The 25,973-nt window shown below is 44.1% G+C and overlaps 2 protein-coding genes across 2 annotated transcripts in view; both read left to right on the top strand.

Annotated features, from left to right (window-relative positions):
- The window catches only part of LOC130086923 (galactose-specific lectin nattectin-like), a 246,226-nt gene that overhangs the window by 54,242 nt on the left and 166,011 nt on the right, over positions 1-25,973 (top strand). The gene's annotated exons all lie outside the window — the stretch shown is intronic.
- LOC130086980 (chitin synthase-like) lies at positions 1,574-25,390 on the top strand. The gene is given in 19 exon segments (XM_056253184.1): positions 1,574-1,602; positions 3,249-3,382; positions 3,508-3,683; positions 7,415-8,078; positions 9,433-9,663; positions 11,044-11,125; positions 11,202-11,369; positions 11,455-11,617; positions 11,691-11,789; positions 11,881-12,022; positions 22,526-22,726; positions 22,819-23,103; positions 23,224-23,403; positions 23,505-23,798; positions 24,091-24,122; positions 24,574-24,684; positions 24,798-25,015; positions 25,207-25,279; positions 25,358-25,390. Coding segments are annotated over 19 exon segments (3,315 nt in total).

A 25,973-nucleotide genomic window follows, 5' to 3' on the forward strand; every position in this document is an offset into this window, starting at 1 on the left:
TGGTAACAGCGAGTTGGAGCAATCAGCAGACGTTGCTGCTATGCTTAGGATTGTGGGTAGTGTAGTTTTTTACTACTACAAATACTGTTGACCGGAAGTTCTGAATCCCTACTCCGCGTTCCGGAAGCAGGAGGTCTATCTCTGCTTGCAACTAGGTTTCAGTTTAAAGTCCCCATGAATTCAAAATTGACCATACTTACTTTGTTTGCCTAAATTGATCGTTTTGTGGTGAACAATTCATCCATGCAAGTCAATCCACACAAAAATTTTTTTTGGCTTTGTAATCTTTAATCAAAGTCTGAAATTTCCCCTCCCCTCTGCGTTGGAGGACCTTGCCTGATGACGTAGGTTTCACGGTTTGGGCGTCTTCTTAACATCCGTAATCACGCCCCTCCAACTGACAGTAAACAGGCTGAATGAAAACACCTACTTTTCTAGATCCAATCAGGTGCTAGTTGGTAAAAAAGCCACGCCCACCATTTTGCCTCATTTAGTATTCCGTTTCTCTCGGAAATACGTCACAACACTGGAGAAAAGTCGTTTGCAACTTCCGGTTCACGGGGACTTTAATGATTCCAGATTCTGACTATATGCTCTGAGTAGTACTTTACAGTAAGAAAATGAATTCCCAAACCCAGAAACTAACTTTCCTTAACCCTTCCGAAAAATAAGTTTATTCAAGTGTGCTATTAGTATACTTTTTATAAAAAAAATAAGAATAAGAAAGTACACTTTCAGTCTACTTTTTATGTACTTCTCAGAAATATACTTTATGTACTTCAAAAAAATATATTTCAAATTGCACTTAAGTATACTTGACTTATACCGACAGAAAAGTCTAAGTATTTGGCCTATACTTGTTGATCGAGATATACTTAAAAGTATAATTAAGTATTCAAAGTATTCTTGGCTTGTACTTGTGTTTACTATTTTGATTGAGTAGCTTATTAAATACTTTTTTAAAACATAATATTACACACTTATAAACTAACATATTCAAGTTTATATAGTAACAAGCTTTCGGGTGGAATAGCTTATAGAGTAAATTAAAAATGAACCTTATTAATTATACAGCACACAAAGACGAAATATGCAAATACTGTCGATATGCAAGACATACACTGATCAGCCACATTAAAACCACTGAAAGGTAAAGTGAATAACATTGATTAAACTGTTACAAAGGCATCTGTCAAGGTGTGGGATATATTCGGCAACAAGTGAACTGTCAGTTTTTGAATTTCATGTGTTGGAAGCAGGAAAAATGGGCAAGTGAAAAGATCTGAGTGATTTCGTCTTTGTGTGCTGTAGGTCAACTGCTGTAGTTCTTCATTAGCAAGAACACCGTTTCCTTGTGCATATTGTGTGTGAGCATTACCCCCTAAACTAATGTCATTAGTTGGAAGCAGAGAATTCTCTAGAATGTCATTGTATAGTGTGGCATTACAATATTTATTCCCTGTAATTGTGTGTCTTAGTATAATCCGTTAATTAGAAGGGATTTAGGTTATTAGGCTCTGGTCTGTTGTATATATGGTTAATCAAAGGTTTTTGCTGCCTTGCAAACATCACTATGGAACAGCAGCAGAGCCTTGAATTCAGGTAATCATTATTTGTTTTTCATTTATCAACTTTATATTAAATAATTCAAATTTAGATCTCCACAAACATTTAGTTATGCAGCTAAATGCTTATTTTCTAATTAAAATGTTTTATTATTCCACTTTCTCCCAAATTGATTTCTTTATAAAGAACGGTCACACAAAAAAAAACAATAAGTAAAATTTAGTTTCAAGTTTTTTTTTTTTTGCACTAATATTTTTTGAGTAAATTTCACACAGAATTAAGTAAACTATACTTAACTAAGTTATGTGAAAGTAAAATAAATTAAGTAAGTTTTACTTAACTAATAAAAAGCTGAGTAATATCTATTTGGTTGAAGTTTTCCTTATCATGCACTGGACCTTGAATAATTAATAAGGTTAATTTTTCACTGGTTTCCAGCTGTATTTACACTGTTTTATCATTGCTTTTGTTGTCAGGATTAGTAACTTGCCATTTTGTGACATTTCGAGTAAATTTTCTGCTCAAAATGACACATTCAAACACAAAAACGATCCATCAAATGTTACCGTCATTGTGTATTGTCTACCAAGTATTGAGTTCTTTGCATTCACATCATGCTTAACATCTGACATGAAATATAAATTACTTTGATACTCTAAGTAAAACACATACTATAAATGACTGGTATAATTCAATAAAATTGTTTGAGTGAAATGTAATGCAAAGGAAATTACAGCTAAATCGATATTAATCAACCTTTTACTAGCCAAATTAAAATTACTTATTTTCTTTGAAGTTTACTTAATTCCATATTCCAAGTAAATTTGAACTGATAAATGAACTGATGAATTTAAAGCTACTGATAAATATGTTTAGGTTTTTACTTGGCAAATCTTTGTAAATTTACAAGCATTTTCTGAGTGAAAAAAGTTGCCTAGCTTTTTTCCAAGTAAATCCTACTCCAAAATGTTTTCAGTGTACTATAGAATTTACTTTTTTTTTTTTTTTTATTCTTGCCTGAACTAACTTTTTCATGTAAATTACATTGTTTTTTTCTGTAGAATTTACTTCACCACAAAATCATTTTTATCAGTGTCGCGCGTGTAACGCTTCACAATTAAATTTTCAGACCATACAATGCAAATGGAAAAATGAAAAATTGAAACCAGACATTTAGTTACAATATCAATGGATAGTTGCCTTTGGGTCCGTGTACTTTTTCGTTCAATCATTATTCTATTTCGGAATGAAAGATGAAATTTAAAAAAGGGTGCAGCTTGGTTTTTTGTTTAAAAGAAAAAAAAAGCAGAAATGGCTGTATTTTGTTTTCCAAATTTATTGTTGTCATCAAATAATAGTATTAGAAAATTGGACAACATTTACAATCGTTTTTTAATTTGTAATATTTATTTGTACGTTTATTGTATTTCATTTGACTCAGAGCCGGCGCCAGCCGAGCGCTGATGAGGGGGCGTCTGAAATACAGTTTACATTAACGCACGTCACCACTTTTTTGCCAGGGTCGATATTCTCCCCACCACTTTTTAAAACATCTTTAAAAAAGGACCAGGAACAATTATTTACCTATACCTGGCATATTCATTCAATCTCTCTAGCATGATAAATACCAATTTAAAAAAAAATATTCGATTAAGCTATTCCCTTTTTTTCTTCCCAAACAGGGAAGAATCTTGGGATGTGTGCAGAGAAGTGCCGATTATTCAAGATGAGCAGATACCAAAGAAACGAGTGCAGTGTTTGAAATGGTTCTCGTGTGCCATAGTTGGCGTACTTGTCTTTGCCCTTGCGCTGCTCAGTAAAGTGAGCTACTTTATTAATCATTGGCTAATCATTTTTGGATGATAGGATAACAATTAACTTGTCTATTGAATATTACATAAAAGGCTCGGTTTGACTGAAACTATTTTTTTTTCTTTACAGACATGATAACATTTGGGAACAATAACACTGAGATTATATGTTCAGAAAAGAAGCCGGCCGCCCTACTTGGCATCGGCTTTGTTCTGGTTGGGCCGAGTGTTCTCCTTTTGCTAAAAAGCACATGGAAGTTCATTTTCAAGAGTGCAGCCATGCCCTCTAAAAAAACTGTTTTTTGGGTAAGCAAACAGAGTTTTTGTTAAACAGATGTATAGTAGCAGAGAAACGTCTCGGTTACGTATGTAACCCTCGTTCCCCGAATAGGGAATGGAGACGTTCCGTCGGATGATGACGATTGGGGTTTCGCTTAGAAGCCTATCACCTTCGAGTATTACAAAACGAGCCAATGGCAAGAAAATGCCATGGGTCTGCGGAATTTGCATAGCGTAATATAAGGAAGTACGCTGCATCACGCAGTTATGTTTTCCTGCTGAGGAGCCGAGACTGAACTCAGGCGTGTCCAGCGGTACAGCGGAAGTGGCCAAAAGACGGAACGTCTCCGTTCCCTACTTGGGGGGGGCCGAGACGTTCCCCATAGTTGTCACTCCGAGTTCCGTCGGATGACGACGATTGGGGTTACCAGTCGAATCCCTCCATCTTCACAGCTGTCTTCCAGTGCCCTGCGCAAATCTGATATCCCTGTCGTGAAGTTAGCACGGAGGAAGGACTCCTATTTAGCACAGGAATACCAAGGTACACTGAAAAGCATATCTCAGTAGAAATATGCAACAGACTGCCTGCCCGAAGGGAGGTCTTACAGAATACACATATGACCCCGAAGGGATGCATATGGAAGAACACTGGAGTGTCCAGCCCGAAGGGTGGAATCTTTCAACCCCAGGGCTTGTAAGGTGGCTTGCCGAGGAAAAGACACATGCTCAAGGAGTCTTACAGTGGAAATACACACGTGGGGGTCGCCAGAGGGGAACCATGCACATGGGGTACCTGGCCAACGTGAAAGCTGCCAGCGGCATAACTCTGGCGTTGACGTCAACAGCGCTGGAGGAACTCAGGGCTTCTCGGGGAAACTCACCTGAGGAGAATATCGCACTGATCCAGTCCGTGGAGTGGAATGGCGAGCAAGCAAAGACACCTGAGCACCGGCTAGTTGAAGCGAGTACATTGGAGGATACTGGCTCCACTCGGAGATTGTAGAATCTAGCGAATGTGTTGGGTGTCGCCCAGCCTGCAGCTCTGCAGATGTCTGTTATCGAGGCGCCATGCGCAAGAGCCCAAGAGGAGGCCACACTCTGGGTGGAGTGGGCCGTCACACCAAGGGGGCACGGTCGGCCTTGCTGCTGGTAAGCCAAAGCAATGGCGTCCACTATCCAGTGGGACAGCCTTTGCTTCGAGAGAGCCTTTCCCTTCAGCTTCCCACCATAACAGACAAAGAGCTGGTCTGAGGTCCTGAAACACTGCGTCCTGTCTACGTAGGCACGGAGAGCGCGTACTTGACTGAGCAGCGCCAAGGATGGGTCTGCCTCCTCCAGGGGCAGGTTCACTACCTGATCTCGCTGTCCCACTATCCAGTGGGACAGCCTTTGCTTCGAGAGAGCCTTTCCCTTCAGCTTCCCACCATAACAGACAAAGAGCTGGTCTGAGGTCCTGAAACACTGCGTCCTGTCTACGTAGGCACGGAGAGCGCGTACTTGACTGAGCAGCGCCAAGGATGGGTCTGCCTCCTCCAGGGGCAGGTTCACTACCTGAGCTCGAAAGGAAGTGGTAGGAACCTTGGGCACATATCCAGGCCGGGGTCTCAGGATCACGTGAGAGTTAGCCGGCCCGAATTCCAGGCACGCTTCGTCTACTGAAAATGCCTGCAGGTCCCCTACCCTCTTAACGGAGGCCAGTGCAATCAGGAGTGCTGTCTTCATTGACAGGAACTTTAGCTCCACTGACTGCAGAGGCTGAAAGGGAGCACTCTTCAGGGCAGCTAAGACCACTGAGAGGTCCCAAGAGGGTACGAGAGGAAGGCTAGGAGGATTCAGTCTCCTCGCTCCTCTCAGAAACCTGATGACCAGGTCGTGCTTCCCAACGGACCTACCGTCAATTAAAACATGATGTGCGGCAATGGCGGCGACATAGACTTTTAGAGTGGAGGGAGACAGCCTTCTCTCCAACCAATCTTGAAGAAAAGAAAGCACGACACTGATAGGGCAAGTACTGGGGTCTTCTTGGCGAGAAGAGCACCAGGAGACGAAGAGGTTCCACTTCAACTCATAGAGGTGTCTCGTGGACAATGCTCTAGAGGAAGTGATGGTAGCCACCACCGCTGGTGGTAGGGTACTCAAACCTGCATCGTCCCGTTGAGAAGCCACACGTCAGGTTCCATAGATCGGGATGAGGGTGCCAAAGGGTGCCCTGTCTCTGAGAAAGGAGGTCCTTCCTCAGAGGTATAGGCCAGGGAGGGGCTGTGGCGTTAGGTCAGAGCATAAGGTCTGAGAACCAAGTCCGGGTGGGCCAATGGGGCGCAACCAGAAGGACCTGCTCGTCGTCCTCCCTGATCTTGCACAGGGTCTGTGCGAGAAGGCTCACTGGGGGAAACGCATACTTGCGGAGGCCCCGCGGCCAGCTTTGCAGGTCACCGGGAATGTGGATAGCACGAAGCAACCTCAGATGCTTCTGACTCCATAGGAGAAGGTGGCCAGCGAGTTGTGACATATGGCGAGAGCGTAGACCTCCTTGATGGTTGATGTACGCTATGGTTGCGGTATTGTCCGTACGGACCAGTACATGTTGGTCTTTGAGCATGGCTCTGAAATAGTTTCAGTGGAACCGCATTCTTGCTCTGGACTTGGCGCAGGCAAGTCAGCAGTGACTGCGCGCGCTCGCTTGTAAGCTGCGCGGACATGGCGACCGAGTCGATTTCCATACCGAGAAAAGAGAGCACGGGGCAGAGTTTGCTCTTCTCCCAGTTGAACCGAAGGCCCAGATGGGCTAGGTGCCGAAGCACTAGGTCTCTGTGTTCGCAAACCTGGTCTCGGGAGTGAGCTAAGATAAGCCAGTCGTCGAGATAGTTCAGGATGCGAACCCCGTGTAACCGGAGTGGCACAAGGGCTGCATCGTGTACCAAAATGCAAAACTAATCGCTTAAAATTATCTCGAGGAACTCGCGGGTTGCTGAGGAGCAGAGGGGGGTGTGGCCCGAGGAAGCATCGTCGGGGAAGAAATTCCACACCGTCACCCTCAGGTCACCCTGGCCACCAGCCAAAGTGTCGCCTCTCGAGGAGGGGACAGATTGGGGTGTGGCAGAGAGGACTCTACCTCTATTGAGGTCACTGAGTCTAGACCTCAACTCAGCGATGGTCATGTTCCCGCAGTGAGAACTGTAAGCCCAAACACGCCAAGCAGCTCCCGTGCCCATCAGAAGATGAGACGGAACGACCGCACCCAGAAATACACGGGCGAGACATCTTTAAAAAGATGTGCCACGTGCAAGCTCTTTTAGTGAGAGGACGCTCAGCAGCCTGCGCTGAAGTGGCCAGGGAGAAACACACATGCTGGATGCAGACCACTGCACAGATCAGCAGGCAGTAATGTGAAACTCGCTGGAATCGCCTTTGCACCAACACAGACTGGAAAGCTGCTCGTCTCGAAGAATACTTGGTGACAGTCAGAGAGAATTCAGGCTGCAGGAGTGAAGAGGATCTCTTGGCTCCGAAGCAAAAATATAACTGCGTGATGCAGCGTACTTCCTTATATACGCACAGCGCGGGGCGGAGTTACGCTATGCAAATTCTTCAGACCCATGGCATTTTCTTGCCATTGGCTCGTTTTGTAATACTCGAAGGTGATAGGCTTCTAAGCGAAACCCCAATCTTCGTCATCCGACGGAACTCGGAGTGACAACGATGGGGAACTGATTGTTACGGCAGAAACCTTTCTGACTTTGATTTGATCTTTTCTCTAGGTCCTGTGTGTTGAGTTCCTGGTAGCATTGGGAGCTGCGATTCTAACAATAGTAACCATGCCAAACTTTGACATTGTCACTAATGTGATGATCCTAAACAGTGTGAGCATCCTGTCAGCAGTGTTCCAGGTAGTCGCTCAGTGGCTCGCCAAAGAGAAGAAGTGGCTTATAATGCTCCCCGTATGCTCCATTTTCTTAATCGTCCTGGGTTATGTGCTTTTTGCAGTCAGTTATCTGGCAATTGAACATTCCCCTCAGATGAGAATATCAATTGGCCTTGCGATCGTGGGCACCATCTGTGTTTCTGTGAACTGGTGGGAAAACTACAGCACGCTCTTCTCCATTTCATTTCTAGGTGACATTTCTAAAGACATCGCTCAGTCCCGTAATGTGGTGTGCATCATCTCCAGTTTGATGAGAATCCTGATTACTTCATCTGTGGTTGGAGCATATGTTCCTCTGTCTGGTCAGAACTGGGAATTGGTCAAATTCGAAACGGTCGTTATTTCATTGGTGGTGCTCCAGATTTTATCCTCTGCGCTGTGCCGCTGGTTTGTAGTTGTGGCTTGCAAGATGCACTCCCTGCGCAGCAGCTTCGCCTTGCCCATATACATGGCCTCGGTTGCAGTTTTGGCAGTGTTTTTGATTCCACTTGCATTTAAAGGTGACCTATAATTCAAAATTGAATTTACCTTGGTATAGTCAAATAACAAGAGTTCAGTGCATGGACATGACATAGAGTGAATCTCAAACTGGACTGTTTTCGCGTTCTCATTTAATTCACGTTTATGAAAAACACCCCTGAAAAACGGTCGGTTCTCCACACAATACCGACTGTGACGCAATAGTCGGGATCATTAATATGTACGCCTCCAAATATTTGCATAATGCCAGCCCTCAATGCCAGGCGGAACTGCACAGCCGAAGCATGGCAGTTGCTCAGTGTGGATGTACACATGAACACAAAAGTATTTTTTAGTTCCTTCATCTGAGCCTCTGAAGAAACAATGGGTTAATTTTATTTTCTCTGGAAATTTCCAAACATTTCACGACTGTTTCCTCAACTTGGGCCAATACAGAGCTGGCCTCGGATCGAGCTACCAAGCAACACTTTCTGATGTGTAATTGTTCATGTTCAGACAGGTAATCTTTCTCTCAAAATCGTTCAATACTGTTTATGCATCAGTAAGTCAAGCCAGTGACTAAAATATCAGCTTCACATCGTTTCTTTTAGTAGGATGAAAATAATCGTATTTAAATTGTGAACAAATTATATACAGAAAGCGATCAAAGAACAATCTTTCCACACAGCGCGAGTTTCTGGACACTTGCCAAACTCGTTATGAAATCAATGACGCATGTTACTGCACAACGAAGCTCTTACTGTATTTATATCATCGTGTTTGCATTGGTGAAAGCAGAGAGAGGGCAGAAACTGCTTTGCAATGATAAGATCTTCATTCTCGCGATCAACACACTGTCATCTGCTCAATGCTCATCACGGCAACATTTTATGTGATGGGAATAGATCTAAATACTTTAAAAACATCTCACGATTCGTTAATCTCGATAGCTGTTATAGTAAAAACGTATAATAGCAGTAGTAAAAGTATTCGGGAGAGAGTTTCACATGTAATGCGTTGCTATTTCATATGCAAGCATGTCAGCCAATCACAGCAGTGGCCGCGGTTGCACTGAATCCCACAGCAGACACGCCCCTTCAAACAGAGTGTTCAAATCAGAGGCTAAAAGCAGGCTAGGAAAAATGCCATTTATTTCTAAATTATGATTATTTTTTATCTAAAAAACATACTAACATTATAAGGGTAACCCAGGAAACATTATAAAATAATAAAAAAACACATTCTAGGGCACCTTTAAACTCCCAGAGTCTAATCACACTTCTACTTGTATTGAGAACGTTCAGTCGAAATCCATTGACACATTGTTGCTGTTGATGTTGACTGATGCTACAAAAACTCTACGTGCCAGGTACATTGTGGAAAAAATGAGTACAGGACTGGTGTGCTTGATCTGCTCTGCTCTGAGCTGGTGGTCGGGATTCATGCTCAGTACATTTGGTTACATCTGGTTTCGGAAGATCGATCGAATAGAAAGAACCCAAGATCTGTTCGTGCGACGCATGTATGAAGGAGCGTTTCTGGAACAGTCCATGTTGCTGAACACCCGTTTTGAAATTATAAAGAGTACCAAGGACCAGGGGTAAGTGTTTCAACTTTCTGAGTATGGTTGCATATTGTTAATATCAGCCAATATGAGAAATTTTTAAATAATCTGTATCGATGTTGAATATGTAATGGTGCATTCTCATTGTTTTTTACATTTATATGATCTGACTCTTACTTCATGTCCATCTATAAAAAAACTAATTATTTAATAACTAATAATTTAATTAAATACCCATTATGTCATTAAAAAAATATTTTACTTTAGTGCTTTATTTTTAATATATTTAGACAAATTAGACAAACTTATCTTAATTAAAGCCTTTTACACAGTTAATTTGTTACAATTTACAAATGAGATTTTTTTTTTAATGTGAAGATATCAGTGAGATTAAAAGGAGAGCAAATGGAGTGTTGCAATGAAACTCGAATTGATTGAGTAAACTCGAATAAAAATAATTTTAATATGAACTCAAACACGTCATATCACATTCTTCCAAATCCAAATTATCATGGCTATCCCATGCACTGTAATTTTGTGGCTTTATACTTTTACTGTATGTCAACTGACAATTGATTCACTTGCTTCTAATTTTACAAATGTTAGTAATTAAATGATATGTATCTGAGAGCAACCTCTGAGCAATTACAGTTTTCCTTTGGATTTCTTAATAAGGAATTATGTTGCGGGAATCAAAATAGGAACGGCATAGCTGGCCTTCCTTACGAACAAGTTACCATAAAAGGCGTAAAGATAGAGCAAGTCTCAAATTTTAAATACCTAGGTACAATCATTGATGATAAACTTTCGTTCCAGGACAATGTGGATTTTATACATAAGAAAACTAGACAGCGTTTAAGTCTACTTAGGAAGTTAAGAAATTTTGACATCGAAATCTTAACTATTGTTTATAGATCGATGATTGAAAGTGTTTTAACTTATAATATTGTTTCATGGTATGGTAATTTAACATTGAAACAGAAGAATAAATTAACACGAGTAATTAATGAAGCAAACAAGATTATCGGCCAAAAACAGAGTACATTGCAAGAGCTATTCTCACATTTTCTGGAGAAAAGGGCGTCAGCAGTATATTCAGACCAGACTCATCCCCTTCACTCCTGCTTCGAGATCCTTCCTTCGGGGCGCAGGCTACGTATACCGTATGCCAAGAGGAATATTTATAAAAGATCATTTGTTCCATTGGCGATTATTGTTTTAAATTCAATTCTCAATTGAGATAGCTTTTATAGGTGTGTGTGAATATGCACATTGTATTAATTTAACTTATCATGTATGTATTAATTATGTCTTATGTGTTTTTTATGTGGTATGTAATGTGATTGTAGAGCCAGTGTCAAAGATGAATTTCTGTCCAGTAAATCTGAACAGACAATAAAGTTAATCAAATCAAATCAAATATGTGTTCCTCAGCACAAAAGATACTATCAGAGTGTTTCTGTGTGCAACAATGTGGCATGAGACCTACGATGAAATGATGAAGATAATCATCTCTATGTTCAGGTAAACAACATACACTTACTTATTCAGTCTCAATTGAATTGTACTTGTAATTGAAAATTATTTATTTTACTACCAGGCTCGATAAATACAGGCCCTGCGTAAATACAAGCGACAATCATAGCAATGTCCAGTTTGAATTCCATATTTATTTTGATGACGCTTTCATGGATGTTCATAATGGAGGGCAGCGGCATGCAAATGAATACGCTGAAATTATTGTGGATGTAATTAAAGAACTTTACACGTAAGAATCCTCTTTATTTTGATCTGTTTATGGTTACTGCGAATTTATGGGAATAACTAATCGAATAATACTTCACATGCATTAGCATTTTTAGTGAGGAGGATCCATGTATATTCAAGCAGACGCCACAGAAGATCATAAACACACCCTATGGAGGTCGTCTGGAATACACCCTTCCTAAAGGCAATGTGATGATGGTTCACTTCAAAGACAAGCAACTTATTCGTCACAAAAAAAGATGGTATCAGGTAAGGGTCATGCAGCTAAACACAGGTGCAGATGTTTTGCACCCAGATCTTCACTAATCATCTGTGTTTGCAGATAATGTACTTGTATTACATTTTTGGTTGGAGACTTAACAGACACTTCAAAAAGTTTGATGCAAGAGAAGGACTGGATGACCTTAAGGAGAGACTGAAGGTTAGATGTTTAACTTTAAAATTCACCTCTAGTATTTCTACAGAATAATACAATATCAGCTATAGACTCTGAATGTTTTAATGCTAATTAGAGAGACAAGGAGAACACGTATATCTTGGCCCTGGATGGGGATACTGATTTCCAGCCGTCCGCAGTCATGCTGTTAATTGACAGACTAAAACTCTACCCAGAAGTTGGGGCAGCCTGTGGCAGGATTCATCCAACAGGCACAGGTTGGATATGTATATATATATATATATATATATATATATATATATATTAAGTATATTGTTATCAGGTCATTATATTGTTTTTGATTCAATTCAATTCAATTCAAATTTATTTGTATGGCGCTTTTCACAATACGCATTGCTTCAAAGCAGCTTTACAGAAAGTGCATTTCGCAAATGTACATAGAAAAATATAGTTAGTTAATCATGTATTAATTTAGGGCATAACATATCGCCGGCATTGAGTCGTCTCTTCACAGGCGACTCAACTTTCATTCATTACTTTAAAATGTTCTTAATATCTAGAATACTCTACCATTCAAAAGTTTTAGTTCAGTCAGATTTTATTATTATCAGCTGTTAACTTTCAGGAGTACATTACTATGGACTATATGAAGCTAATAGGCATTAACTAAAAGCCATACAACTCTAATATGATTGTTTTTACTGTATTTTTGATCAAATAAATGCAACCTTCGTGAGCATAAGAGACTTCTTTCAAAAACATTTTGAAAATCTTTCTGGAACCCAAACTTTTAAACACATTCTAGAATGGTTTTCAAAGTATGAGGCAGAGGAAGTGTGAAGAATAATTAACCAGATAAAACGTCCTTGGGTTACGACTGTAACCCTTGTTCCCTGAGAAAGGGAACGAGAACTGCGTCGAATGACACTTTGGGGGAACGAGTACCCACTATGCCACAACGCACCCTGCCTGTCCCAGTGTGAAGCTGCTCACAGGCACACTTAGGAAGAGAGCACAAGAGTGCCAGGTGTAGACGGAATGTCCAGACTGTAAAACCTAATAAAGGTATGGGGGGTGGCACATCCAGCTGCATCGCAGACCTCCTGGATCGGGGGCCCCCGAGAGGAGGGCTCTAGAGCAGTGGTTCCTGAACCTGTCCTCAAGGCACCCCAACACTGCACGTTTTCTTTATCTCCCTAATCAAACACATCTGATTCAACTCATCAGCTCATTAACCCATGTGATAATGAGCTGATGAGTTGAATCAGGTGTGTTTGATTAGGGAGATAAAGAAAACGTGCAGTGTTGGGGTGCCTTGAGGACAGGTTTGGGAACCACTGCTCTAGAGGACGCCATGCCTCTGGTTGAATGAGCCCTCACGGCCAAAGGTGAAGGCAAATTGCGCACCTGGTAGGCCAAAGAAATAGCCTGGACAATCCAGTTGCTAATGGTTTGTTTGGAGGCGGGAAGTCCCTTCTTGGGCGACCCAAAACACACCAGCAACTGGTCTGACTTCCGCCATGAAGAGGACCTCTGAATATAATTTTTTAGAGCTCTGACAGGACAGAGCAGATGAAGTCTCTCCTCATCCGCCGTCACGTGAGGTGGAGGATGAAAAGCCTGTAGAACCGTTGGCCATGCCGCATTGGATGGCACCTTAGGCAAATAGCCCGGCCTGGGATGTAGGATGGCTTTAATGTCTTCTGGAGCAAACTCCAGGCACCCGATAGATATGGAGAGTGCTTGGAGATCTCCTACCCTCCTCAGAGAAGTTATGGCCAACAGAAAAAACACCTTCAGGGAAAGGTTCTTGGCCTCAGCAGACTCCAGTGGTTCGAAGGGGGCCTCGGCCAGCCCTTCGATAACCACTGCCAGGTCCCAAGTGGGAACCCTGGTACGAGCCGCAGGTCTCATCCTCCAAGCCCCACAGAGGAAACATACGACCAACTGCTGCCTCCCAAGAGGTCCATCACCCAGAGGAGCGTGGAAAGCCACAATGGCAGCCACGTACACGTTGAGTGTGGACGGGGTAAGGCCAGCTGAAAAGCGATCTTGGAGGAACTCCGGAACTAAAGCCACTGGGCAGTGAACTGGATCCACCTCACGCTCTCTACACCAATTGGTAAAGACATTCCACTTTAAGCCGTACAATCTCCTCATGGAGGGAGCTGTAGAGCTGAGTATGGTCTCCACTACTCCAGCTGATAGGCCGGTCTCTAGGTACTGTGCCCCCTCAGGGGCCAGACCCACAGTTTCCATAACTCGGGCCGAGGGTGAAATATTGAGCCCTCTGCCTGTGTCAGCAGGTCCCTCCTGAGAGGAATCTCCCACTGAGGGCCGTCTAGGAGCGATATAATGTCTGAGAACCATACTCGGGCCGGCCACAACGGGTCTACCAGCAGTAGACTGATCCCGTCGCGATGGACCCTCTCTAGAACTCCCGGGAGCAGAGCGATCGGGGGAAATGCATACAGACGCAGCCTCGGCCACGTTTGCACCATGGCATCCAACCCCAGCGGGGCTGGATAAGTGAGGGAAAACCACAGTGGACAATGGGTCGTATCTTGAGACGCGAACAGGTCCACTTCCACTGGGCCGAACCTCTGAGATATTATTCCACTCGGGGTGGAGTCTCCATTCCCCGGGCCTCAGCCCCTGTCTCGACAGGATGTCTGCTCCCTGATTTTGACTTCCTGGGATATATATGTTGCTCTTAGAGACAACAGTTTCCCCTGGGACCACAGGAGGATCTGATGCGCCAGTCTGCATAGAGGGCGAGACCTCAGACCCCCCTGATGGTTTAAATAGGCCACTACCGACATATTGTCTGACCTCACAAGGACATGATGTCCTTTGAGGTCCGGCAGGAAGCTCCTCAGAGCTCTTTCTTTCTGCACTGGGTCGACTGCAGTCCAGACCACCCCGTTGAACCTTGGTGGGCGGAAATCGAACTGCAGCCTGTACCCCTTCTGAATAGTGCGCAGGGCCCAGGGCGAAATATTCGTACGATTTTTCAACGCATCAAAATATTTTACCAAGGGAACCAGGCTCTCGAGCCTGGCTTCGGGTACCAATCGGGATTCGTTCTCGACCCCCTGAAGTGGATTCCCGGCAGGGATCGACCGAAAACGATTCTCGATGGGCGGACGTGATTGCTGCCTGGCCGAAAGCCTGTGGGGCGGACAGTGCAGTGCACGTTCGCTGGAAACCGATGCGTCCCGAAGCGCACTTGGCGGCGGGAAGTCGACATCGATTTCCTGCGGGCTCCGCGGAGGAAGCGACCTCGATCGCTCCGCCACGGGTGGGGCCACCCACAGAGAACCTAGACTGGCTAGGATCTCTTAGACTAAGCCTTTTTAGCCAGGTCGCCCTGCTGCTGTTGGGGCTTCGCCTGAGAGCGTCGTCTATGCCCCAAGCTCCCTGAGGAGGGGTTCTAGAAGCGACGCTCTCCTTTTGCGCCTATTTGTAGACGCCAGCATTTTAATTCCTCAGAATTAAATGCAGCCAAAAACACAGGATAAGTGAAACATGGTCTGAATGGTAGGCTGGATTAAAATATCTAACTTTATAAAGTCAGATAGTATTCCTTCATTTTAATTTCTTAAAATTCAGTGCAGCATAATTATCAGACAATACTGTTTTAATGTGTTATACTGTCTCGTAATCAACACGCTGCCTCGGCAAACGCGAGATTCGAGCCGTTACAATATATTTGACTTTCATCCCTCGAGAAGAAAGTTAAAAGGTGCGAGGCTGAAACATCCACAATACACGCATGTACGCGTCGAGATATTTCTCAATGAACACACCCAGCACCCTCGGGAGCTGACTGTGAATGCCTCGCACCCAAACAGTATTATTATTTCACAGATCGTGTGTGTTGATACAGTGTCTTTATTGCAGTAGACTCGTAATCTACGCGCTGCCTCGGCAAACGCGAGATTCGAGTCGTTCACATTCACAATATGTTTGGCTTTCATCTCTCGAGAAGAAAGTCAATGGGCGCGAGGCTGAGACACCCGAAAACGCACGTTAACTGTGTGCGTGGAGATATTTATCAGTGAACACAGCCTCAGGTGCTGACCGTGCATGCCTCGCACCCACACATTATCTTTATTGCAGTAGACTAGTAATCTACACGCTGCCTCGGCAAACGCGAGATCCGAGCCACTAGATTCTATATTGCAAAGCAGACCTTCATTTGTGACAATTCTTAAGGGACAAACAACACCAAATAGGACAGACAGTTTGTACACAGAGCACTTGCTGAAGAGCAAAAAGCTGACATCTCATGTGTGTCGGCGTCCTTTATAGCTTCCGCTTGTATGCCGTCACACATTACGTCATGACGCAACACCAATCAGAGATTGGCTTAGTTTCATTCATCCTTCAGAGCCGCTACGCTGAGGGGCGTTCCCCCAAAGTGTCATTCGACGCAGTTCGAGTTTCCTCGAAAGGGAACTACTAATAATAAATGAGATTAGAAAAAAAAAAACATTCAAAGAGAATCAAATTAAATAAATTACAATTAAATAAATAAATAAATACAATCAAGATAACAACCAAATATGTCTATGTATTGTATGTAGGGATAAAGACAGTTATGATACCTATAATCAGGTGGTATTTTTCACCAAATTCTTCTGTAATTTGGTAGAAACTAGTCGCAAATATAGACATGCACTCATCTTTTAAAACTATGGAAACATCTACATTAAATAATGATACGATGTTTAACTATTTTGCCGCTTGATAACCATTGTAAAATCTGAGATCCACTCATCTATTCTAAAGAAAACGTCTCGGGTTATGACTATAACCCTTGTTCCCTGAGAAGGGAACGAGACACTGCGTCGAGAATCGACTCTTTGGGGACGCTCCCTCAGCGTGCGCCTCTGAAGTAAAAATGAAACTAATCCAATCCTGATTGGCGTTGCGTCCTGACGTAACATGTGACGGCATAACCGGAAGTATAAAAGTGACACTGACGCACACACATACCAGCCTCGCGATGAAGCAAGACGCTCTAAGACCTCAAGGGGCGTGGCAGAACGACGCAGTGTCTCGTTCCCTTCTCAGGGAACAAGGGTTATAGTCATAACCCGAGACGTTCCCTTTCGAGGGAACTCTACACTGCGTCGAGAATCGACTCTTTGGGGAACGAGTGCCCACTAGGCCACGCACCGAATAGGCCTGTCCCGGAGTGAAACTGTTTCAGGCACTCAGCAAGGACTAAGTACATGTGCGCCAGGCGTACTGGGAAGGTGCAGACTGTAGAACCGAATAAAAGTGTGTGGAGTAGCCCAGCCGGCTGCCTCACAGATCGCCTGCAGGGGCACTCCCGAAAGGAGGGCCCTAGAGGAAGCCATACCTCTAGTTGAATGAGCCCTAACAGCTAAAGGTGAAGGCATATCGCGCACCCTGTAAGCTGAAGTAATCGCCTGAACGATCCAATTACTAATCGTTTGCTTTGATGCCGGGAGCCCCTTCTTAGGTGACCCAAAACACACCAATAATTGGTCCGACCTTCTCCAAGAAGAGGACCTCTCGAGGTACACGCTCAAGGCTCTGACAGGGCAGAGCAAATGGAGCTTCTCTTCTTCTGCCGACACATGAGGTGGAGGATGAAATGCCTGAAGGACTGTAGATCGAGCCGTATGAGTTGGTACTTTAGGCACGTAGCCCGGACTCGGGTGCAAAAAGGCCTTCACTCTACCAGGGGCAAACTCCAAGCAAGCTGGTGTCATTGCCAGGGCTTGGAGATCTCCCACCCTCTTAAGCAGGGGTCTCAAACTCAACTTAACTGGGGGCCGCTGGAGGTAGAGTCGGGGTCAGGCTGGGCCGCATCAAGTATTCCACAAAAAATAGTATTCAAGTATTCCAAAAAAGGAGCACAACTGATCCAATCTTCTCAATCTTTATTATTAACGTTTCTTCTGAACTGTTCCTCTGAATTTGAACATTCCTTTCTGTACATGATTGGTTCTTCATGAGCTGTCCTTCTGACAGTTGAAGTTCATTTTACAAACTTTCTTTGTCTATAACACATATTTGTAATATTTATATTTGCTTATGTCCTTTTTATTTTCTTTATACAACACATTAATGATATTGAATGTTTTTTTTGGAAGGCACATTTCCTTTTATTATATACTTAGAAAAACAATTATTGCTTTTGAAATACAAATATTTGCAGTCATTTCTGCCCGTCTTATTGAATTCTTTCTACACATGCATAGTGTCTCAGGCAAATTACTGACTGCACAAATCAAAGCAAACCTTCTTATCAACCTGTTGGACACAAATTACAAGCTCAAAATGATTATTCTCACATTGTTTTAGAGCAGGGTCTCTCTCCAACACGTCGCTCGCGAGCTACTGCCTGATTGGTGGTAGCTCGACAAGGGGCCGTTCACATATCGCGCTCACATATTTTGCGCGCTCAAGTTCGTTATTTCAAATGTAGGTGCGCGTGCGCGGCAAGCGCGCTCATAATTGAAGCGACGCACTCATTTTTTCCAGGTGCGCAGTATGTTTGTACTTCGCGGTTGTCTATGGCAACTATTGACAACAAACCCACCATAAGGTAGCCCATTTAAAACGCGGCACACGCAACGACGGGCCGCACTAACATTACACTTTAATGTCAAGTAGGGGGCCACAAAATATCACCCCGCGGGCCGCGAGTTTGAGACCCCTGCTCTTAAGTGAGGTAATAGCTAAGAGAAATACCATTTTTAGCGTTAAATCCTTAGGCGAAGCCGACTCTAAAGGTTCGAAGGGGGCCAGGGATAACCCTTCAAGAACTATAGCCAGGTCCCAGGCAGGAACCCTGGACCTGGTTGCCGGTCTCATCCTCCAAGTACCACGGAGAAAACGAATGACCAATTGGTGCCTCCCCAAAGGCCCATCACTTACATGTGCGTGGAAAGCCGCAATGGCAGCCACGTACACCTTAAGCGTGGAAGGGGAGAGACCCGCAGAGAAACGATCTTGAAGAAATTCCAGAACTGAAGCCACCGGGCAGTTGACTGGATCTAACTCATGTTCCCTACACCAAGTGACGAACACATTCCACTTGAGGCCATATAATCTCCTAGTAGATGGAGCCCTAGAGCTAAGTATGGTTTCAACCACCCCGGCTGATAGACCAGCATTTAGGTACTGAACTCCCTCAGAGGCCAGACCCACAGCTTCCACAGCTCCGGGCGAGGGTGGAAGATTGTGCCCTCCGCCTGAGACAACAGATCCCTCCTCAGAGGAATCTGCCATGGCGGAGCTATCAGGAGTGATATTATGTCTGAAAACCATACTCGGGTCGGCCACATTGGGGCAACCAGAAGTAGACTGATGCCCTCTTGACGAACCCTCTCCAGGACTCCCGGGAGCAGAGCGATCGGGGGAAATGCGTACAGGCGAAGCCTCGGCCAGGCCTGTACCATGGCATCCAACCCCAGTGGGGCTGGATGTGAGAGGGAGAACCAAAGTGGGCAGTGGGACGTCTCTCGAGACGCGAATAGATCCACTTCCATTGGTCCGAACCTCTCCCATATCAACTTCACCACATCTGGATGAAGTCTCCATTCCCCGGGCCTCAGCCCCTGCCTCGACAGGATGTCTGCTCCCTGATTCTGAACCCCCGGAATATACATTGCTCTGATGGACAGTATTTTCCCTTGGGACCAAAGAATAATCTGATGCGCCAGTCTGCACAGAGGGCGCGATCTGAGTCCCCCTTGTCGGTTCAGATAGGCTACCACTGACGTATTGTCTGATCGTACTAGGACATGGTAACCTTTGATGTCTGGGAAGAAGCTCCTCAAAGCCCTGAACACAGCCATCATTTCTAGACAGTTTATGTGCCAAGATAGATGATGGTCCAGCCACAGACCCCTGGCAAAGCGGCCGTCCATGACCGCGCCCCAGCCAGTAAGGGACGCGTCTGTCGAAACGATTTTTCGGCGACATGATGCTCCCAACACTGGCCCTTGGGACAGGAACCAAGGTTTCTTCCATATTTGAAGAGAACGAAGGCATCTGCGCGTTACTCTGATCATACGAAATGGATTCCCCTTGGGAGAAAACCCCTTGGCCTTTAGCCACCACTGAAGAGGCCTCATATGTAGAAGGCCCAAAGAAATGATGTTGGATGCCGCTGCCATGAGGCCCAGCATTCTTTGAAATTGCTTTACAGTGATGGCCTGACCTAGCTTTACGCTTGAAACCATAGATAGGATGGACTGGACACGTGCGGGAGACATGTGTGCCCGCATCGTAACCGAATTCCATACCACACCCAGTAACGTTATTTCCTGAGCTGGTTCCAACACGCTCTTTTTCGTGTTGAGTCTCAACCCCAAATTCTGAATGTGGCCAAGGACGACATCTCGATGCCGAACCGCCATTTCTCGAGACTGAGCCAGTAAAAGCCAGTCGTCGATGTAATTCAGTATACGAATGCCCTGGAGTCTGAGAGGAGCCAGAGCTGCATCCATACACTTCGTGAACGTGCGGGGAGAGAGTGCTAGGCCGAACGGAAGAACCCGATATTGATATGCTTCGCCCCCGAAAGCAAACCTTAGGTACCTCCTGTGACATGGAAGGATGGAGACATGAAAATAGGCGTCTTTTAGGTCTATTGTGACAAACCAGTCCTCGGACCTGATTTGATTCACGATGATGGGAATCGTCAACATCTTGAACCTGAATCTCCTCAGAGACCGATTCAAGTGTCTCAGATCCAAAATCGGCCTGAGCCCGCCATTCCTTCTTTGGAACTATAAAGTATCGGCTGTAAAACCCTGACTCTCTGTCTGGTAGGGGAACACTTTCTATGGCCCCTTTGACCAGCAGAGCCTGTACTTCCTGTTCCATAACCCGAGCCTGTTCTGGAACCACTGTAGTCGGCACCACCCCTGCAAACCTGGCAGCCCTCGGAGGTCCTATTATCTCGGCTAGGACCTCTTCCCTGAAGCCCTCTTAGCCTGAATGACGGCCCTCAGGTCGCCCTTCTGGCCAGAGGATTTAGAATGGGAACGTTTCCTCTGTTGCCAAGCTCCCGCGGGAGGGGCTCGAGAGGAAACGCTCTCCTTCTGCTCCAGGCGATATGCGGAGCTGGTGGACGGCTGAGACTGGCCACTTGGACCAGCCTTCCCAGATCTAGAACGTCGGGGGAGATATTGTTGAAAAGCTGCTGATTGTTTTTTCGTCTCCTGAAACCTGTCGACGACAGTAGATACTGCGTCGCCGAACAGGCCAGAAGACGAAACTGGGGCATCTAATAAAAAGGAACGGTCTTTATCCTTCATACCCGTCAAATTCAACCATAAATGCCTCTCCGTGGCCACCAAAGCTGACATGGAGCGGCCAATTGCACAGGCCGCCTCCTTAGTGGCACGGAGAGACAAATCTGCTGCTTTTCTCAATTCAGCAACATCCTCAGGTGTTGGCCCCTCCCCCTCATCTAAATCTTTTAGGATGTCGGCCTGGTACGCCTGCAAAATAGCCATTGAATGCAGGGACGCACCAGCCCGACCAGCCGCCATATAAGCCCTGCCCACCAATGCAGAAGTGTCCCTACATGGTTTGCTGGGCAGCGCCGGGGTTTTAAGCGAGGATGCCGCTTCGGGAGAAAGATAGCTCGCTAAAGCTTCCTCCACCCGCGGCATCCTGCCATAGCCCGCCTCACTCGCACCCACAACGTTACTATAATCACACGAAGTGCTGTGCGATATACGAGACGAGTGAGGCTTTTCCCAGGATCTCGTGATTTCTCTATGGAGATCTGGGAAAAAAGGCAAACCCCGGCGCTGAGGTTGTGAGCGGTGCTGCAGAAATCTCTCGTCTAATTTACTCTGACGAGTCTCATCCTGCTTATTTTGTGGCCAACTGATGTTGAGTTTGGCCACCGCACGCGTCACAACCTCCACCAACTCCTCATAAGCGGAAACATGAGCTGGCGAGTGTGACTCATGATCCGCGCTCCCGATGCTGAGCACATCCACTTCCTCGGAAGCGGATAGCTCAAGCACCGGGCACTCGTCACAGGCAGAAGAAGCCGCAGCGCGGGCTTCTGCACCGTCAGCGAGTGTCAGAGAATCTGCAGATGATGAACGAGAAAGTGCCTCGGCAGTCTCGTTCTCATCTGCGAGATCCTTTTGCGATCCCCACGATCTAAGCCTCCGCGCCGCCTCAACGGACGCGGGACCTGAACCGCAAGGATCGCGAGCTTGACCATCTTTAGAGAAAATAGCCAAGCGGGAGCGCAGCACTCTTAATGGGAGTGCTTCACAATGTTCACAGGCAACTCCCTCAAGAGCTGCCTGTGCGTGCTGTGCTCCCAAACAATTCACACACAATGAATGTGTGTCCCCACCCGTAATATATCTGGGGCAGGGGTGCACACATCTTGTAAATTGTTCACTCGCCATAATAACACTTTCACTCAGGACAAACAACAGTAAATAGGACAGACAGTTTCAACATAGAGCGCTTGCTGAAGAGCGATAGCTGGTATGTGTGTGCGTCAGTGTCACTTTTATACTTCCGGTTATGCCGTCACATGTTACGTCAGGACGCAACGCCAATCAGGATTGGATTAGTTTCATTTTTACTTCAGAGGCGCACGCTGAGGGAGCGTCCCCAAAGAGGCGATTCTCGACGCAGTGTAGAGTTCCCTCGAAAGAACTGCACTTGTGACTACTTATGTATAGTATAGATTATAAAGGCGATAAACGGACTAATAGATATTATGCTTAAAGGGCCCATGGTGTGGTATCAGAAGTTTGAGTATGCAGTAGGCCACTGGCTGCAGAAGACTGCATAGCACGTGTTCGGCTGTGTACTGTGCAGCCCTGGATGTTTCAGTCTTTTCAGAGGAGCCGCACTCATGGACGACAACGTCATGAAGAGGTATACAACTAAAGCCAGTGAAGCCAGCCACTGCGTCCAGTATGATCAAGGTAATGTCTACATGAAGCAAACCAAATCTCAAATAATATCAATTCAGCCTAGACTAAACAAATTCACCCTCTTTTTTTCGGTGTAACGTCAGGTGAGGACCGCTGGTTATGCACTCTGCTTCTGCAGCAGGGGTGGAGGGTTGAGTATAATGCAGCATCTGATGCCTACACCAATGCGCCTCAGAATTTTAAAGAGTTCTACAACCAGCGCAGACGCTGGGGACCTTCTACCATGGCCAACACCATCGACCTCTTGGGCTCAGGACGACTGACCTCTCAGAGGAACAGCTCTATCTCAAAACTTTACATCTTGTACCAGATTATCAGCATGGCAGCTTCCATCTTGGGCCCTGCCACTATCTGTCTCATGATATCAGGTAAGGTTTTGCTTGCATAGAAAAATTGACAGTAATTTATTTGCATTAGAATCATTGTGCTGTTTTATTGCAAAAAAAGAGCTTTTAAAGGGCTGTTAAAGTGTGTTCTTTATCTTGCAGGAAGCTTTATGTTCATTATGGAAATGAGTGGAAATATTGCTCTTGCTTTGGCCATAGTGCCCCCTACTGTCTATCTCATCTTATGCTTCAAACTGACATCTGACATGCAGATTAAAATTGCAGCAATTATGAGTGTGTTCTACGCATTTCTCATGGGGGGAACTGTTCTCTGCATCATAGGTAACGGCTGTGTCTTTTTTCATGCGTAAAAAACAATTTCTAACATCAATATTTTTAGACTGCACTGGAAAAACTTTCTTTCCTCATCTCTACTCTCATAGGGGATTTAGTGAGGCAAAAAACTTTTCTGACCCCCAGTGGTCTGTTCCTCATCGGCATGGTGGCGTTGTACATCATCACGGCAGCTTTACACCCTCAGGAGTTCTTACTGATCATCTATGGGTTGTTATACTTTCTCTGCATTCCCAGCGGGTATTTACTCTTGGCCATTTACTGTATAGTCAACATGAACAATGTCACGTGGGGCACTCGTGAAACCGGCGGCCAGGCTAAGACTACAGCAGTCGATACCATCAAGAAGAAGTTCATGAATGCCACATGTTGCAAATGTCCATGTTTGAATTCTGAAGAGGATTCGAGCAAGGAGATACTACCTCTAGCAACCATAGCAGAAACTGAAAAGCCACATATTCCTTTGGAAACACAAACGTAAAAAAAAAAAAAAAAACTACTACACTATAGCACAAATTCACATTGTTTCATTCCATTTCTATTCACCTGTAGAATTTTAATATTTTTACATATTAAAAAAAATAATAACAAATTAATTACTTTCAGATTACAGTGGATGTTTTTAATACTACTATCACTAATAATAATAATAATAATAATACTGTATTCTTACAGGGCAGAGGAGGTCCCACCCAATGCTCCTCAAAGTAAGTATGACTTCCATACTTAATATCCTAATATTCTAGCTGTTGACTTATTGAATTAGATTATGATTAAAACGGTTATATATTTAATTCCAAAAGCTTGGATTGAACATCTGCAGAATAAATCTTATGACTTTACCTTGGAGGAACATGCACTTCCAATGGTGAGACAAATTGTAATAAATAAATTATATGATATGATATTATATGTGTTTATATAATTTTTTATAATTTATTTATTTTTGCAAAATGATTATGTTATTATTCTTCCATATCATATACATGACTACATTTGAATGGAGAAACTCGCTTTTTGCAGCTTTACTTTTTTGTTTTGTTTTGTTTTTGGCTGTGCTAACTGGCCCAACTTTGTGCCACTGGTTGCTGCAGATATTTCAGGTGCTGGTGCATAGTGCATACACATAATATAAATTTACCGTTTCACCACATGCAGGATGAAATCAAGTTCTGGAGAGGATTGCAAAAAAAATATCTAGAACCTCTTAAAGAGAATAAAGACCAACAGGAAAAAATGGCTAATGATCTGAGAGAACTTCGAAATAAGGTAAGCCTCGTAAGCTTGTTAATATGCAAAAATTACTTCGTATGTGGTTTTGTCTATGCTCTGGAACAGTAAAGTTTTGTCTCCATGCTGTTTTGCTGTTCTCTTTCATATAGGTTACATTTGCCTTTTTCTTCTGCAATGCACTTTGGCTAGTGGCAACTTTCTTCCTTGAGACAATTGGTGACTCAGTCTCCATAACGATCCCAAAACTGTTTCCTAATGGGACTCTATCCAAAACAGAAGTGTTTTACATTGATCCAATTGGACTGATGTTTCTACTGAGCTTTGCATTATTGCTGATAGTGCAATTTATTGCAATGCTATACCACAGGTAACTAAACATGCACAAAAGAAAAAAAAAACACTATCACTGATTCTTTTATATGGTTAAAATTGCCAGACCTTTTTGTTTTAGTGTTTCAATACATATATATATAAAAGCAGTCTAAAGTCTGAAGATAAAACATTCCGTTGTATTCTTATTTTTAGCAATGGTGTATTTATTATGTTCTTTTGTTTCAGAATCTACACATTAATCCATTTTGTGGCGTATGCTGGTACAGAAGTTAAAGCTCAAAGAAAGCAGTCACATCAGGTGAGCCAATGGATCACACACTAAATTGCCATTATTTTTTTTATTTTATTTTTATTAACGATGTCCACGTTTCAATAGGTTGCACATATCCAGGACTCAAACCCCCAGTAAGAGACGGAGCCAGATACAGCCTTATGTATTCAGAAGCACTTTGTTGTGACCCCATGAGCTGTGACTTCAGTATAAGGATTTGTATTTTTAACCCATTTAATCCCAAATTTTTCCCAGACACAAAAATATCCAAATCATGTGTCATTAGTATCCCTTTGAAACAATCAATCATAATTTTTTTTTAAATTTTCATGGAAAAGTGTGTGAAAAAGTGAGTTTTATGATCGGTCACAATTGTGACCGGTGGGATAATGGGCCCTATTTTAACGATCTGAAACGCAAGTGTCAAAGCGCAAAGCGCAAGTAACTTTGTGGGCGGATCCCGGCGCTGTTGCTATTTTCCCGGCGGGATAAATGCCTCTTGCGCCTGGCGCAAATCTAAAAGGGGTTGGTCTGAAGTAGCTTCATTATTCATAGGTGTGGTTTGGGCGTAACGTGAAATAAACCAATCAGAGCGTCATCTCACATTCCCTTTAAGAGCAGGCGCGCTTGTTCTAAAGCGGATTCCTATTATAACGGCGGATTTGCCAGGCGCGCGCCAGGAGCGGTTCACAGCCGAGGAGAGCAACGTTCTCGTCAGGGC

Source organism: Rhinichthys klamathensis, unplaced genomic scaffold (genome assembly GCF_029890125.1).
Source record: "Rhinichthys klamathensis goyatoka isolate OS25496 unplaced genomic scaffold, OSU_Roscu_1.1 h1tg000103l_1, whole genome shotgun sequence".
Taxonomy (NCBI): Eukaryota; Metazoa; Chordata; class Actinopteri; order Cypriniformes; family Leuciscidae; genus Rhinichthys; species Rhinichthys klamathensis.